Source organism: Phragmites australis, chromosome 12 (assembly GCF_958298935.1).
Source record: "Phragmites australis chromosome 12, lpPhrAust1.1, whole genome shotgun sequence".
Classification (NCBI taxonomy): domain Eukaryota; kingdom Viridiplantae; phylum Streptophyta; class Magnoliopsida; order Poales; family Poaceae; genus Phragmites; species Phragmites australis.
The window spans coordinates 7,341,317-7,358,187 of NC_084932.1; the positions used below are offsets into that span (position 1 = coordinate 7,341,317).

Sequence of the window (16,871 nt, forward strand, 5' to 3'; positions counted from 1 at the left end):
TAAAAATAGGATTTCTCCAGTAGCATGCAAATAGAACTTCTTGACTTCTAGTGCAGTAGATGGAAACGTAGATTAAATCTAAAGAGTAAAAATGTAGAACCACTGCCATCAATGGTGCGGATATTCTCCTTTTCCTGTGATTAATGTGGTAATTTATAGTCCTTATAAGAGCAAACGTGGTGGTTAGGTGCGCAAAACCAGAAATTTCATAGAATTTCTCTTTTCGTTCAGTATTGTATTACTGTGAGCTCCATTTTTACCTTAAATCCATGGAGCATGAAGTGTACATGCTTATGCTGAAAGCTGACCCTGAAGATATAACCTCTCTATAACCTTCGTCTGCGCGCCAGGGAAAGAGTAACTAATGAATCAAGGAAGGATGTCAAGTCACTAACTCAAACATACACAAGCAACAGTTCCTTAGTGGCAAGTTAAGTATTCATTTACTATCGGATATACACAAGCAACACTTCCTTAGTGGCAAGTTAAGTATTCATTTTCTATCGGATAGCCTTATCTACTCAAAAACATGCAGTCATCCTTCCTCTTATAGCTAATCTTGATGCTTTCTATATCATTTCCAATACATATAGAAATATACTCTCATCAATCTAATTTAGCAAGTGAACCAGTAGCGATAGTTCACGAGCATCAAAAACTTCATATGACATTGTAAGCTCAATAAATACTTTGAAACTTGCTTTAATTTGTTATTAGTGTAGTCGACTCTAATTATAATATTTTGTGGGGTATAATCACAAGGAAAAGTCTATTTGTAGTCTCTCAACTCTTCCTTCCATTTAATTCCATCCCTCATCTCAATTACTATTACCCATCCCCTGCAACCCTCAAACCCGATGCAAATTACATCCAAGTCGATTTTGTGGGTTGTTTTGAGTGATATGTGGCAGCCACATCGTAAGTTCTGCCATATCTACAACACCATCAACTTGGATTCTAAAATGTGGGGACGATGTGGCTGCCAAACATCATCTCAAGAGAAGAAGTGCTTATGTGCTATTGACATGTGAGGATGATGTCGCTGCAACGTGGCAAAAATTGTGATGTGGCTTCGGATGAAAATTTGCATTAGTTTTGAAAATTGTAGGATGAATTTTATCCAGTATTTGAAATGAGGACGAAATTTAAGTTGAGGTATAACTGGAGGGACAGAAAATAGACTTTTCCTTATCCCATTATATCTTGGTATAGCTACGGCACTGTTGAAATATATCTTTGTAACAAGTGTATGAGTTCATGACGGCTTACAAGGCCATCCTGTAAGTTACCTATAGGACTGAAGTTTGGCACTGTAATTGGATAATTATACACCTACATTTTACCAACACTGTTCACTAATTTTATGTGAGCTTATTCTAATTTAACTTTCTATTTTAGAAAAATAATTAAGTGTAAGTTGTGCTGGCCGGGTCATAAAAAATATAAATAAGAACATGATACATATTGGAATTTGTTAGTTTCCGAGGTGTATTTGAATTTGCTACAGGATGCTTTAACATTACAGCACAGATTCTGTATAAATCATCACCAACTAGCAACACAATATCTGTTTTCACCGGATCAGGAAACAACCGGATCCTTTTATCAAGGACAAGGGAGAGCCCTACCGAAGAAATATTAGTATAGCTGTAATTTACAAACTTTTAATAAAGGTTAAGGAAACAAGGCACTCTCCAAAGGCCAATCAGTACCAGGAAAACTAAGGACACAAATAAAATTGGTGAGTAGGATTGCAATCAGATTTTTTTTTTTCTGATCAAATCTTCAGCAATCTTTGGGCAACTCCTGACTTCAACTGAAACCCTATGATCTAAAAGGAAAACCTAAGTTACATTGAATTTACGTACTTCATTGTATATATGATCGTTGTAGAATGTAAAATGTTATAAAGTAATAGTGTCCGTGAATTAATTACAAAGCCGATTTGGAACTTCCATGAAATGTTAAAAATGTTTCCAGCATCTATCAACAATTCTCTCAGTGTTCCACATCTTGTACGAATAGTTAGTGTTCTAATGGAGTTGCCATATAAAACATGACTCGGTTGGGTCGAACATTCAAATCCGAGTTCCTTGATATGGTTTGATGTCACCGACTTGTGTTATTAGTTGCCGTCAAGCTTGTGTGTTGATGAGCGATTTCTTAATATTTATTTGATTTGGGTTTTCTAGATGTTTCAGTTTGTTGATGGGGAATATGTTCTTGGCTTCATGGCGTTTGCGAAAGTTCAGGAAAAGATTAGCAGTAATGGCATGATACAAACTAATTTATGTTTTTCATATATATAATTAAGAGATAATGTGCTGTCAGGAAATGAAAATACATTATATCACCTTTCAAGTGATACGAAGTTTTGGCTTTGAAGCTGTATATTTACAAGTGAAACGATAGTACTAGACTTTTGGTGGGTAAATTTTTTATCGGAAGTACCCAAACTTATCTGCAGACCATAGAATATATTTATTCTCCTTTTTAAGAGGTTCAGTAATCTTACTGTGGCCAGGCTTGTTCCACAGAATGGAGCACAACATCTCAAAGAAATGGAATAAATTTAGATATTGCATTTCGCACAAAACTACCACAAGTCCACAAAGCAGTCTGTGATCATTCCAACTTCCAGGCCAAGGCCAGCAGTGCTGCAGTAGAACGAAAGATTGGTATCATCTGGCTGTAGGGAAGCATGATTTGAAATGAGCATTAGATACTTTGGCACCAGACATAAAGTTGCACTTCACCAAGATTTCAGATCATTCAGCTTTCAAATAACAAATTCATGGTACCATTCTGACTACATTGCTCTTCCTATGTAAAAGACTACAGTGGGAAATCATCTTACAAATACAGCTGCCCAGGTCCCAGCCCATATCTGTCAAATGCTGCGCTCACAACAAACACTGATCAACACTGATCATGTAACTCCAATATAAAAGACCGTCAAAATAAGAGCAAAAAGAAGGCAGCACAAAACTGCAGACTAACGATTGATCAACATTGTTTCACATTACTAGAGCAACCACTATAGCTAAAGGTTTGGACGCAGATACAATTGATCCATCTTACAACACGACACCAATCCTGAAGATACACAACAAAGCAAGGATGTACAGAACGTGAACAGCAGAGGTTGATTCTAGGGTAAGGCAGCCAGCTTAAAAGATAAGATACAGAACGTTTTGCTTTCAAATCTATCTGATTATTCCCATGTAACAATTACTCCTAGTACCTTTCGTATCTGACAAGCATCCCTTCATCATAGAAATTCACCTAGTTTGCTACAATAAGTTCATCTTCAGCATTGGCGTTTTGAGGTTGCATTGTCAATTCATCGTCAGCAGCACTGAAATGATATTTCTCTCCAACAGCTCTCAGAAGCTGGTAAACTTCAAACATTGTAGGCCTTTCCTTTGGAGAAGAAAGCACACAAGAACACGCAACCTTCATGCATTGAAGCAGCTCAGCATCGTTGTCCTTCCCAATCAAGGACTTGTCAATCGCATCCTGAAGTATAGAGTTGTTTGATAGGTATGTTATCCAATCCACCAAACTCCCTTTGAAGTTCTCTGGGGCATTTGACACATGTGTGGGCTCTTCACCAGTGACGAGTTCAAGCAAGACAACTCCAAAGCTATAAACGTCCCCTTTTGGAGTGGCCACAAGGGTGTGTGTGTATTCAGGAGCTACATACCCCAAGTCACCAAACTCACCATTTACAAATGTGCTCAGGTGGGTGTCAATGGGATTCATAAGCCTTGCCAAACCAAAATCAGAAATCTTAGGCTCATAGTCATCACCGAGCAATATGCACTTAGAACTAATGTTCCGATGAAGAATTCGGGGGTTGCAACTGTGATGAAGCCACGCCAATCCTCTAGCAGTCCCAATGGCAATTTTTAGCCTCAGTGACCATTCTAATGCTTTTTTCTCACTGCTATTTTGGTGCAAATGATCATAAAGAGAACCCTTGGGCATGTACTTGTACACCAAAAGCCTCTCTTTCTTAGCAATACAGTATCCCAAAAGAGGAAGTAAGTTGTGTTGCCTTACACTTCCAAGTGTTGACATCTCAGACGTGAATTGGCTCTCCGAATGCTGAGTGTCCTGCAACCTCTTGATAGCAAGGAATGAACCATCTGGAAGTGTAGCTTTGTACATAGTTCCTGATCGACCAGTTCCAATAATGTTTTCCTTTGTAAAATCGCCTGTTGCTTTCATGAGATCATTCAACTTCATCTTTGAAACTGATTTCTCAAACATCGATACCTAAATCACCAAAACAAATGTGACAATGCAGAAATCAAACCATTCATCTAAGCAAAGCTGAGAAATGATAATTTTAGCGTGTGCAGTACTTCTAATATTTGCCTGACAGATTTAATCCTAGTTAAAGACAGTACAGCTTCTAGTTTTTATAGCACAGGTATTCATCGAATTAGCCTACATACATTCCAGAATGGTCATCTAATTAGCCAAACGGCGTTAACCTAATTAATAGCTGATAGTGCTTTGTGTGTGTAGGGTGGGGGTATGACATTACTGGATAAGAAAGTAGACATACTGTTGCTGTAGCAAAGATGTCAAAGTAATTAGCCAACAGCCAACATACACAATTCGCCTGTCTCAAGAGTATGGTAATATCTTGTGATCCCAAACCAAAACTCAAAATTGGGTATGAGTCTACGAGACACCCGTAAAGAAGGAACCAAAATAATGATGAGGCTACTATTTGAATAAAAAGGTACACAGATATACAAACTAATAGACTATAACAAATTTTGCAAAGAGAAACGTACCTTCACTCCTTTTGCTCCCTTAATAGTCTTGGCCCACTTATTTTCTTCTACAACCTTTTCCTTCTTCTTTGCAGGCATTTTCCGCAAGAAAATGAATAAAATAACAGCAATTATTATTAAAGTTATAACTGCACCACCAACAGCAGAACCAACAATTACCCCAGTACGACTACTTGAAGTGGCAGTGCAATCATTGTTCAGAGGCCTTCCACAAAGGTCTTGATTTGCAAAATTGGAGGGTGGAAATTTGCTCAAATACGAAGGAATCTGCCCTGACAATTCATTGTCGGCAACATTAAACTGGATTAGGCGACTAAGAGAAGCAAGCTGCCCTGGGATCATTCCAGTCAATTTATTATGTTGCAAATTGACAGCATTGAGATAACTACAGTTAGCTAGTGCTTCCGGAATCTCCCCTGAGAAGCTATTATACGATAGATCAAGGTTTGTAATGTATTGCAGCAACTTCGAGATATCTGCCGGGATCGGGCCAGAAAGGCTATTGCCTGAGAGATCCAGGGATGTCATGCTACTACAATTCTCAAGTCCATCAGGGAATCGGCCCTTAAGACCCATGCTGCCAAGATGAAGACCAAGAATCTTATTTTCATTGGGATGCCAACATTCCACACCGTTAAATCCGCATATGAATCCTTCGGTATTGTTATTGAATGTCCACTCTAACGTATTGTTCGGATCAACTGATGCCTTCAGCTTTTTCAGGCATTGGATATCACTTACTGTGCCATAACAAAGCTGACAGAGAATAAAACAGAAGAGTATTTGGACAAGAGCAGCACAGAAACTCCTAACAGCCATCGTGGTATTTCTCTACCCCCTGAATTCCTTCACCATCCAGAGTTCATCATGAAGGTTGCTCAGTGACCAAGGGAAAAGAAGGTAATTCTAACAAGACAACCTGCAAATACCAAAGAGCATACCAAGTTTAGCAATTAAATTACAAATTACATTATCGCCAATCAGAGAAAACAATAATATGGTCCACTAAAAATATCACAATTATTAACCCAACTCAATTGAATGCATCAGGAATGTGATTCATTGGCATAAATTCTGTTTTGACTCGAGATAATTTGGCCAGAAGAGGGTGGACAGGTGATAACAAGTGTTCTTTAGCACTTATTCTACCAATGTCCAGTAGCAGCGTATGTTTGGAGCGTTTTGGATCGTTGTTTTGGCAAGTATTACTAAGCCAAGTGCCATGAAAGAGTATTTAGGATGGGCAGAACAGTCTTTAAATTACATGTAGTTGATTTTGCAGCAGTGAGCTGATCCATTTGTACTACAATCACAGTGCTGTTAGCTTCGACAACTATCATCTGACTGATCCTTCAGTTATCATCTATAAAATTAGTTATTTTCTTACTTATTGGGCAGTTCTTCAGGATCCACCGATCCAGTGATTGGGGAGCAAATTCAAAAAGGAGCAAGGTTAATTCGATAGTATGTTGCAAGTTTGGCCAAGCCAACAGGAAATAGCAGTGCCTCTTTGCTTTGTTTCCACGGCCGTAAAGAGATCATGGCATTTATGTCAGTTTTTAAACTAAGTTTGGCGCTCATGCAGAAAAATTATCTGTTTTCTGATGCTGAATAAGTTTGCGCTTTTTTCGCACTTGGTAAAAAAAAGGACCAAGTTTGTCACTAAGCACGGCTAGAGAGAACAAAAACACAACAAATCCATACCAGGGCAACAGTTCCGTAGGACTAGCTTGAGCACTCACCATGGTCAACAAGCACTAGAACAAGCAAAGTAACAAAACCCAACAAACAAACGCAACAGGATAACCCCAAAAATGGATGCTTTTACACTGATCGGACGGGATCTCGCAGAAACATTTGGATTCGATTGCTTACAGAGAAGCACATAGCAGAACAAATCAGGCGCAGTACGAAGCGTTGGGATGGTCGGAAAAGGAACAGCGCATGGAGGTTGACCAAGAATAGAATGGCAAGAGAGCGGAAGGGTACCTAAGCACCCCGCCGTCCGTCACGCCGCCGTCGCCGATCCCCGCCTCCACTAGGTCGTCGCCGCGCACGCCGAGCCGAGCCCGCCGTCGATCGCGCCGCAACCCGCCTGGCCCTCGCCGCGGATCCCGCTACGGCTCAGGTCGCGGCGCGTGAATCCCCACTGGTCGCCGTGGAGTGGTGTGTAGGGCGTGGTCGAGTGGGGGCGGCGGCGTGATTCGAGGGCTTGGGTTGGGAGAGGGGCAGTTTGGTCAAAGACAGTTATGGATTTGACAACGGAGTCCGAACAAATTGGGAAATTGATTGTGTTCTCTGTGTTCTTGTTTTTACTGTATTTTCACTTTTTGAAGCCGACAGCTCTGAGCTCTGCCTCCCGCCGCCGTCTCCCTCTTCCCTTTCACTGCTAGGGTGTCCGTACGATTGTAACAGTTTTAAAACATATCTAGTATTATTTATTTTATTGTTTCTCATAGTAAGTAGACAATATATTATTAACTTAGGTTTTAAGTTTTGATCTAAAACATGATTCAACGCCATTTGCCAGCTCCATATCTCTCAGGGCCACACCTCCCCCTCTCATATCCACTCTTTCTCTACGCCAACCCACCCTCTCCCTCCCTACGTGCATAGGCGGAGCTAGGGCCGATCGAGGACAACGCTGGACGTTGTTCTGCGGGGAGTTGAGTGCAGCCCCGCACACAGCTCGGCCCTCATCGCAGCTATGCCTGAGCACCATCTTTGTCGTGACGTGGGGTGCGTGGCAGACGACGCCATACACCATGGGGCCATTATGTGGCAACGGAGTTTAGATCATATTTGGTAGAACTCCAACTTTCAACTCCACGTCAGATTTTAAGTTTGTAAGTTAAAATAAAGTGGTTTAACTTTTTGTTTTTAATCTAAAATAGAAACGTCTAGCTAGAACACCCTTGCACACCTCATGCCTCTCTACATGGCAATCACTTCTGTTGAGGTGGGGGCGGCAAAACAACATTTTTCTGGAATGATGCTTGGACGTCCCTAGGACCCTCCACCGGGCCCTTCCTGCTACCTTCTCACACTGCACTGCTAGAGACATCCTGAAAGCTGAGGCACTGGCGGGCGGCACTCTCAACCTAAAACTCCAGCCACACCTCACAGCCTTTGCCAGGGCGGACCTCGAAATGCTAAATGGTAATTTGGTTGCCCTGTCTCTAGGAGACAACCCTAACGTCAAATGAATGAGAGGTGCAAGAGCATCAGGTTTCAAGACAGCCCTGGCCTACAAGATGATTTGCCCCTCTCCCCCAGCCTCGAACATGACACGTGCCTCCAGGAGTATAATTGGGACAAGTTCGCTCCCAAGAAGGTCCAGATCTTTTTCTGGGTTCTCCGACATGGTAATACCCGAACCAGGGCTTTCCTCCACTCGGTTGGCGTCGTCCTGAGTCCTTATTGCCCCTACTGCCCCTCTACCCCAGAAACAATTGACCACCTCTTTGTTTCCTGCCCTAGGATTACCGGACTGTGGATCCACATGATACCTGGTGTTGGGTCCGTAAGCTCACTGGTCGCCCTCTGCCCTCTGGTGTACTCCGTCTTCAATCAATGGTCTGTGCCTCTCCACAACACGGTCATCCTGCTGCTACTCTGGGTCGCTGGAAATGATAGAATCGCATGATCTTCGATGGGATCAATATGAACCTCGTGAACACCGTGCAGCTGCTTCGAGACCATCTCCACCTCTAGGTTGTTTGGGCCCCTTCTTCAGTCAACACAGAGGCCACTTTGGATTGGTGTGCTAACTTGATAGATGTAATCACCTAAGGAAGCTTCCCAATCCCCCTCCCCTCCCTTCGTGTCCTCGTTGTAACTTCGCCCACCTTATAGTGGTACTTTTGTACTATGTATGCTTGTTCCATTTTTGTAATGAGAAAAAATTAAGTGGGTAACCCCCACCGTTGTTTTTTTAAAAAAAAATCTAAAATTGAAATAACATTGCTCATCCAAATACTCTTAATGTAACCATAGCTTCAGCTTCACAAATTTCTAAAGCTATCAATATTTAACTTCAAAAAAGTCTTAAAACTAGAGCTTTACCAAACAGACCCTTAATATATAACATATATTTATGGTCCAAGAATTGGCGACCTCTCAGGAGTCTGGTTCGTATAGCTAATGTAGCTGTGGGTTCCGCTCATGTGTACATATATCTATACATATATGTATATCTATACATATATGTATATTTACACATTGTATATAATTTTCATTTTTGGGAAATTCCAGAAAAATGTCAAAAGAAATATTAGTTATATTGATAAATCGGTTGAAATAATCTAAAATATGAAGAAAAATATCTAAACTCAAAAAATATGAAACAAATTTTGTTAGTCTCATATTACTTTCGTCTACATGTTAAAATTATGTGTATGTATAAAAGTACTATTGTTTTCCCTATAATTAAGTGAATGTGTTAAATATAAATTTATAAATAAATATTGAGATGTTCAAAATTAGTGAATCCAATTTTTTTAATTTTTTTTATCATGCTCTGTGAAGAAAAAAAATAAGCGTTGCTTAGACGCGCCAACCAGTATAGTAACACTGAAGAAGCCAAATCCATATGCCACCGCACTGGATTCGTCCCGTGAAGGCATGGAGGTGGATGGTGGACTGGAGGCAGGCCAAGTGGCTGTGCGCCGTGACCCTGACGAGGATCTATATTAGTAGAGAAATTGACCCTAATGAAGCTGAACAGTCAGCAATACTTTACTATACGTCCTCCGGCAAACTGAGAACTGTAAACACTGCGAGTCTCGGATCAACCAAAAGAGCACATCCAGCTTGCTTTAGTCCATCTCATCATTCTTCAGTGCTTTTGCCAGATTAGAACTTAGAAGCGTCGGTGTCCCAACAATTACTCGCTCCATGCCCATTGTACCAGCTCGCTTCAGTCCCTGGAGACATGCTGTAAGTCACCTAGTTGCGGGTTCGATGGGGTGGAGTCACATGGTATTGTCTCACCCTGAAGTGCACTTGCAAGCATTGCACAGCTTCATTATTATAGAGAACGTCATTATTTTCAATTTCAAAAATAATATCACTATCAGTTTTGAAATTAACAGTGAATAAGTGGTAGTGATACTCGGTAGTATTATTGTCGATTTTTAAAACTAGCAGTAATAGAGTTATTACTGTCTGTTTGTGTTACGAACTGATAGTGATAATCGGTTACAAATCCGATGTTTTTTTAACCGATTTTTTTGACTTGAGTAACGAACCCTCACTACTTCCCACGGCTTTCTGACTTATGATGACCTCGCGCGGTTCGGCTCATGTGGTCACTCTCACTCGAATATAACAAATTACGCACTCATACAGTTTGTGGGAGTCAAACCTATGGCCTCACCCCTAGCACGAAGCTTTCTTATCATCTCACCTCACAGTCTTACCTGATGGCTATAGGGTAATTTATTATTTTAATATTTCCTACTCAAATCTTTAAACGATTATTTGGGTATTTATATGGCTTTAAATGAAAAGGTTAACAACTACAAAGTTGTACATCTCGTCAATATCTACAATATTCATATAAAATCGTCTTCGTCCAACTTCGTATGAAAAAATTGTTTTCAATTTGTGCACTGTTCAATAAAATAGCTATAACTTTTACATATAGAGTCTGATTTCAACGTTTAACCTCTACTTTCGAAGCTAACAAAGAGGCCCATCTGATAAAAATACCTTGTTTACACATGTGCCTTTTTTAAAACAAAAAAGCTCAAAAGATCCTCGATAAGACCTCTAAAATTTTTGGTTGAAAATTAACTTTCTCCGATTTGCTTGAAAATTTTTGGAGACACAATGCTAGTTTTGAAAGTCAGTGCTGCGTAGACGTTTCATCAATCTGTGTTACTAAACTCGCGATAAAAATCTTTGATGTTGCAGTTTTCAACTTCGTGGTCATGTGTGTGGCTTTTTCAATCATTCCTACAAGTGTTACACCAAATTCAATAATTTACTTTGTGGTCCAGTTCGTGGTTTTTCTTCGACAATCTTTATATTTGGGCATCTATGGTTTTAAATAAAAAATTATCAACTACAAAGTTGTAGATCTCGTCGAAAGCTACAATGTTCATATAAAGCTTGTCTCCATCCAACTCTTATATGAAAAAATTATGAATTTTTAAAGATGGACTGTATTTTATTGTCACTGTCGGTTAATATAACAAATTAGTAGTGATAATGCTTTATTATCACTGCCGGTTCATGGCTAGAATCGACAATCATATAATGAACTGACAGGGATAATATCACTGATGATTTTTTTTTAATTGAAGCGATAATAATATTTGATTATTACTGCTAGTTTTTTTAAAAAAAATCGACAATGAAAATAAGATATTAATAACCTTTTCTATAGTAGTGTTTCCTGCTTCCCTCCTAGAAAATCACCTGAGTTATCCCTCATCACAAATCCCGAACCTCCATTGCGCACTTGGGGAAGAAAGCACCGTCGATATTGATCTTGTACTTTGGTGGCGGTTCCCATCGACTTGTTAGCTGCAACAGAACTTTGGTGGTATCATAAATCAGCCTCTGAAACTCTGATAAATGACTGCACTGCATACCTCATTCACATTTAGCGAGTTCACCTTGTTCATCATAGACCACCAACGCTAAAGCAAAGTGAAACATTTCAGCTGGGTTCACAGTTCCATTTCCCAAATTTTCTCCAACCACATCTTTACCTGAGATGGCTCACACAATAATTAGCTGGTTGCTCCAAGTCTGCTTTTGCCTCCACACTGCTCGTACTACTTTGCATATGAAGAGCAGATAGAAGCACAGTTGGAAGACAAGATTGAGGCCCGAGGCACCAAGTCTTGCCTGATGAAGCATCACGCGATAGAGCTCTACACCATAGGAATAACAGCTTGTTTGCCAAAGAAGACATTGAACAGAAATGATTTAGTAGGTCCGTAGAAATTTTCCTCTGTAACAGGTAAAAGGCATTCTTAGGTTTGGTCATTTGTGAATATGTACTGCATCTAAAAACTATTTCTAATGAGAACACGTCACATCAACATCAGTGGATCTATTTACCTCTAGTACAAGACTCCAAGCAACCAGAGATCTTTCTGAACGGTAAATGCAAGCAATCATAATTATCTTTATCCTCGAAAGATTGTGCAATAAAACACTAATTAGCATTTGTTTCTATTAAATTCTGAGAGGTTAGGAGTTACTATTATAGGTGACAAATTATGTTACTGATTGGGTCAAGCCATGGCACACATTCAGAGGACTACCATCATTCGACTTAAAAGCGAGAGGGGAAATAATACTTAATGTGCTTATGCCAAGAGTTGATTGTATTGCCACGGTGACAACATGGGCGGAGCCAGGATTTAAACGTTAGGTGTGCCTTGTGAAATTTTTTAAATTTAATATACAAGTATAAAATTTACTATAAATACAATATAATAATATTAAAAATTCTCACCATAGTAAATTCAACAAATAAATTTAAAATTTACGAAAAGTACAATATAAATAGTTCAAATATGAAATAAAATCTTGCATAAATTGGTACATGTAAGATTACAATACATACTCTAGAACTCTACTCTACGCTTTCTCATGACCATAAAACTCTCGATTATATCATCCTCACTTATCTTGCAAAAAACATCACGCTCAATAAATGTGAGTAAACAATCGTTCAATAACTCATCACCCATACTATTTCTCAATTTATTCTTCACTAGACTCAATGCAGAAAATACTCTTTCAATACTTGCCGTCGCCACCGGTAGGATCAATACCAATTTAAGAAGCAAGTACACTAAATCATAAAGAGTATGTTTATTTGTTTCAACAAGCCTAATAGAGAGCTCCCCAAGATTGTTTAGACATTTGAATCTATCATCTCTTCTCATATCATGAATAAAGTTATCAAGTTGAATTTTAAGTCTTATCAAATCCATACTTGATATGTCCTTGGAATAAAACTTGGCAAGTCTAAGTATCTTGTGCATCATAAGAAGCAAATGAATTGAACGGATTCAAAGCTGACATGCAAAGAAGCAACTCCATATTAACCTCATCAAACCGATTGTCAAGCTCTTGCTGAATTTTATCAATGACACCAAGATATACCTCTCTTCTATAATGATCATCAATTGTTTGTTCGGGGTAAAACCGTGAGGATCTTCCATGAGGCACATAATTACCATTCAATGAAGGAATGATGATGCTATATTTTACACAAAATGATGTAACCTTTCCTTTAAAGAACTCTTCCCACCCATGAGATCTTATATGTTGCATTCTTTCCTTTGCCAAACTCACAAGTGACATTGCATTAACAATATCTTGGCCTCTCTTTTGTAAAGACTGACACAACTCATTTGTATATCCAAGAATGACCAGCATCAAGTTAGCATTGAAAACAAACTCAAATGACTCAAAAACATCAACCATAGCATGTATGTTCGGCCAATCACCCCTTTATGTGGGATCTTTTCCAAGAATTATAAGTACTTCTCGGATTGTGGAATACATATCAATGATGTGCAAAATAGTTTTGTAATGAGAGCCCCACCGAGTGTCTCTGGGTCTAGCTAAGCCCATCTCTTGATTTAATCCACTTCCACTTTCTATTTCACCCAATTCAAGTGCTGTCTTTAGTTTTTGAGCTCTAACATTTCGAAGCATATCATGACGCTTACAAGAAACTCCAACAATATTCAACAAGCGAGAAAGTTGAGCAAAAAACCATACACAACCATCATTTCCCTTGGCAACAGCAACAAGAACCAACTGGAGTTGATGTGCAAAACAATGGATGTAATAAGCAGAAGGAGACTCTTTCATGATCAATATTTTCGGCCCATTAATCTCTCCTTTCATATTACTAGCCCCATCATATCCTTGTCCACGAATTTGAGTAAGAGTCAAGTGGTGACCAATAAGTAAAGATTGAATTGCTGTCTTAAGTGACAAAGAAGTGGTACCAGCTACATCAACTATTCCAAGAAATCTTTCACATACCCTTCCATATTTATCAACATAACGCAAGCAAAGAGCTAATTGTTCTTTATGTGATACATCACTATACTCATCAGCTAAAATTACATAATGATCATCACCAAGTTCTTCAATTATGTGTCTAGTAGTTTTCTCGGCACAACACTGAACAATTTACTTTTGTATGGGAGGGGAAGTCAAAATGCAATTTTTTGGAGTATTTTTCAGAACCAACTTATTAACTTCTTCATTATTTTCTGCAAGCCATTTCAAAAGTTCAAGAAAGTTTCCTCGATTGCTAGATTCTTCACTTTCATCATGTCCACGGCATGCCAATCCTTGATGCAAAAGAAACCTCAAACATCTAAGTGAATAAGTCAACCTAGCCTTGTAAAGAGATAGATTCTCTTGTGACACCTTCACAAGAACATTACCAATTGGTTTACCTTGCACAAATAAGTTGTATTTCTCTTGAGCCATATTGTGAGCACTACCTATACCCCATACATGTTTGTCTAGTGCGTCACTTTTGTTCCAATTTCTCCAACCATCCTTAACAAATTTACCACTTCCCTTGCCAAACAAGAAACAAACCATGCAAAATGCAGCATCCTTCTCAATACTATATTCAAGTCAAGGGTATTTATGAAACCAAATAAGACTGAAGCGGCGATCTTTACCGTATATTTTTCTGGTTTTGTACTCATGAGCATAAGGTTGGCATAGACCTTTTAGAATATATCCTCTTCGAACTGCATCTTGATCATTGATATGATAGCTTGCAATAGACACCCTTAATCCTAAATCAAGTTGGAGATGATTAACATCGTAAATAGGAGGTGGTTCTTGTTCTTGAGTTTGCCCTTGAGCCATAACCGGAACCGGAGGTGATTCTTGCTGTTGAGTTTGCACTTGAGCCACAACCGGATCGGGAGATGATTCTTGGTGTTGAGTTTGCACTTCATTCACAATCTTTTTTGTCTTTGCTTCATGTTTCCGAAAAAGTGACGCAATATCATTGTTCCTCTTCATGTCTTCACAATTCTACATTTGCAATTCAAAAGTACAACTAAGTGAGTTACAAATAAGATACGAAATATGTGCATGCTTATGTATTGTTTCAGTTAAAACTTTAACATATGGGCAAATTCTTGGCATCAAATACAAAAAAGTTGGCATACTGATTAAGTGAATATATAATATCGAGTTATCGATGAAGTACATGCTACTGATTACTAATTCAGATTACTAAATGAATGACTCTTTCAATTGTGTGAAGTAGTGAACAACTGAACCTCATCTCCTCTATGCTCTGTCGTCAATCCTCACCATCACTCCATCAAACATCAATTATTCAATTCATCAATCATCAGTGACATCAAATCATCAATTACCCATTTACCCTGTGATGACGGGCTGTGAGACGTGCCCAGGCACCCAGCTAGGGGTCGGCAGCCGCCAGCCGGCACTGCAGCAGCCACCAGCCACTCAGCCAGCAGGGGGTCGGCACTCGGCAGACGGGCAGACCGCAGAGGCGCAGACGGGCGACGGCAACTGCCGAGCTGCGGCAGCCCGGCGAGTAGCACCGAGCAGTCAGCAGTGAGCACCATAGCTGTGAGACGCGCCCAGCAGCTAGCAGGGGGTCGCCGGGTCGGAGCTCAGGGTGTCGGTACTCAGTCGCCGCCTCGCCGGTCGGGATTCGCCGATTCGGGTGGTTGGCAGGCGGCAGCGGCAGCTCGACGCACGGATGCAGTGGCCGTCACCCGTCAGTCTGTGCCTCGGCGGCTCGACGCGGCGCCGCGGCGGCCGGCGCCCAGCTAGGGGTCAGCAGACGGCAGGTCCCGAGGTCCGCAGTCGCAGGTGGCGCCGTGGCGGCTCAGCGTGGCCACGAGGTGGGTCGGGCGTCGGGCGTCGGCGAGGCGACGAGCTACGGTTCGGCGCGCGGCGAGCTACCGTTCGGTGGTAGCGATGTGACGGAGCTTGGCACTGGCGCACTGCGGCAACCGGCAGGGCCGCAGGGGGTCGGCGAGGCGGCAGGGGGTCAGGCGGTCGGCGGCTCAGCGGCCGGCGGCCCGGCGCAGGGATTCTCAGATAGTCAGATGGGGAGTGGGAGGCTGGGAGCGCCGTGATTTTGGGAGAATGGAGATGGGGAATTGGGAGTGAGGACTGAGCACTGCAGAGAGCTGGATGGATTTATTTTTTGTCTGCTAATCGGGCTGGGCCATGAGGTAAAAAAAAGCCCAAAAACACAGGTTACAGGGTAGTCCTGGGCCTACCCAGACTACCCTGTAGCTCCGCCCATGGGTGACAAGAACTAAAATCAGCAGTGTCCAAAGAAATGGCTTGAGCATCATAACCTAAAGTTTGCCAAATCAGTTGCCCCCTTTAGTGAATCACCAACCGCGCACAGCAGGTTCCAAGACCCTGCAGCAATAGCAAAACCAAATTAGTAGCAACCTATCATTGTTGAGTGCATAATGAAATCATTTTTTTTACATTGGATTCAAATACATGGATGCATAGAAACTATGGAGAATGCATATAACATACCTTGGATTGGTCCATCGTCAGACCCATTGCAAGAAGCGGAGCACTTATTTCTGATTTATGCAGAAGTGATCTTAAAACACAACTGGCGTGGCAATATTCCATGAGGCGTAATTTATTTCCATGATCAGCTGGTAATTTTGAAGCCTATAGAATTGGAAAATGTTAACCCTACTACAACAGAATTGGACAACAAAATACATACCCAACAATCAAGTTGCAAGCAAAATATGTGTCTGTAAAAAACACTATGTGAAAAAAGGTCATAGGTGACGTAACTCACATCGTCATCAAAAAATGTTATTGATGACTAGTCATAAATGACGGATAAGAACTCATCATCAATGAGGTTATAGGTGACAGGTCATAACACTTATGAGTGTCTCCTATGTGCTGAGGAGAATGACATAAGTGATAGGTAACCTATTTACTCGCCACTTATCTGAATATATAAGTGACGGATGACCTATTTACCGTCACTTATGTTAAGACATAAGTGACGGGTAACTTCTT

At 40.6% G+C, this 16,871-nt stretch overlaps 2 protein-coding genes across 2 annotated transcripts; one reads left to right on the forward strand and one right to left on the reverse strand.

The window, feature by feature from the left end:
- Positions 1-2,791: 2,791 nt before the first annotated feature.
- On the reverse strand, positions 2,792-6,999 carry LOC133886789 (probably inactive leucine-rich repeat receptor-like protein kinase At5g48380). Its single transcript, XM_062326627.1, has 3 exons — positions 6,801-6,999; positions 4,812-5,730; positions 2,792-4,281 (listed from the first exon to the last, which is right to left on the reverse strand). Exons 2-3 carry the CDS (start codon positions 5,628-5,630, stop codon positions 3,286-3,288), a joined length of 1,815 nt encoding a protein of 604 aa, XP_062182611.1. The 5' UTR covers positions 5,631-5,730; positions 6,801-6,999; the 3' UTR covers positions 2,792-3,285.
- Positions 7,000-15,219: 8,220 nt separating this feature from the next.
- On the forward strand, positions 15,220-15,940 carry LOC133886306 (uncharacterized). Its single transcript, XM_062326053.1, has 2 exons — positions 15,220-15,361; positions 15,444-15,940. Exons 1-2 carry the CDS (start codon positions 15,220-15,222, stop codon positions 15,938-15,940), a joined length of 639 nt encoding a protein of 212 aa, XP_062182037.1.
- Positions 15,941-16,871: the final 931 nt, after the last annotated feature.

Bases quoted from the DNA above. Each gene is read 5' to 3' on its own strand.
- LOC133886789 (XM_062326627.1), bottom strand. From the start codon at position 5,630: ATGGCTGTTAGGAGTTTCTGTGCTGCTCTTGTCCAAATACTCTTCTGT. The intron at 4,282-4,811 runs GTACGTTTCTCT...TTGGTGATTTAG, and splicing joins AGGGAGCAAAAGGAGTGAAG to GTATCGATGTTTGAGAAATC.
- LOC133886306 (XM_062326053.1), top strand. From the start codon at position 15,220: ATGACGGGCTGTGAGACGTGCCCAGGCACCCAGCTAGGGGTCGGCAGC. The intron at 15,362-15,443 runs GCAACTGCCGAG...CGCGCCCAGCAG, and splicing joins AGAGGCGCAGACGGGCGACG to CTAGCAGGGGGTCGCCGGGT.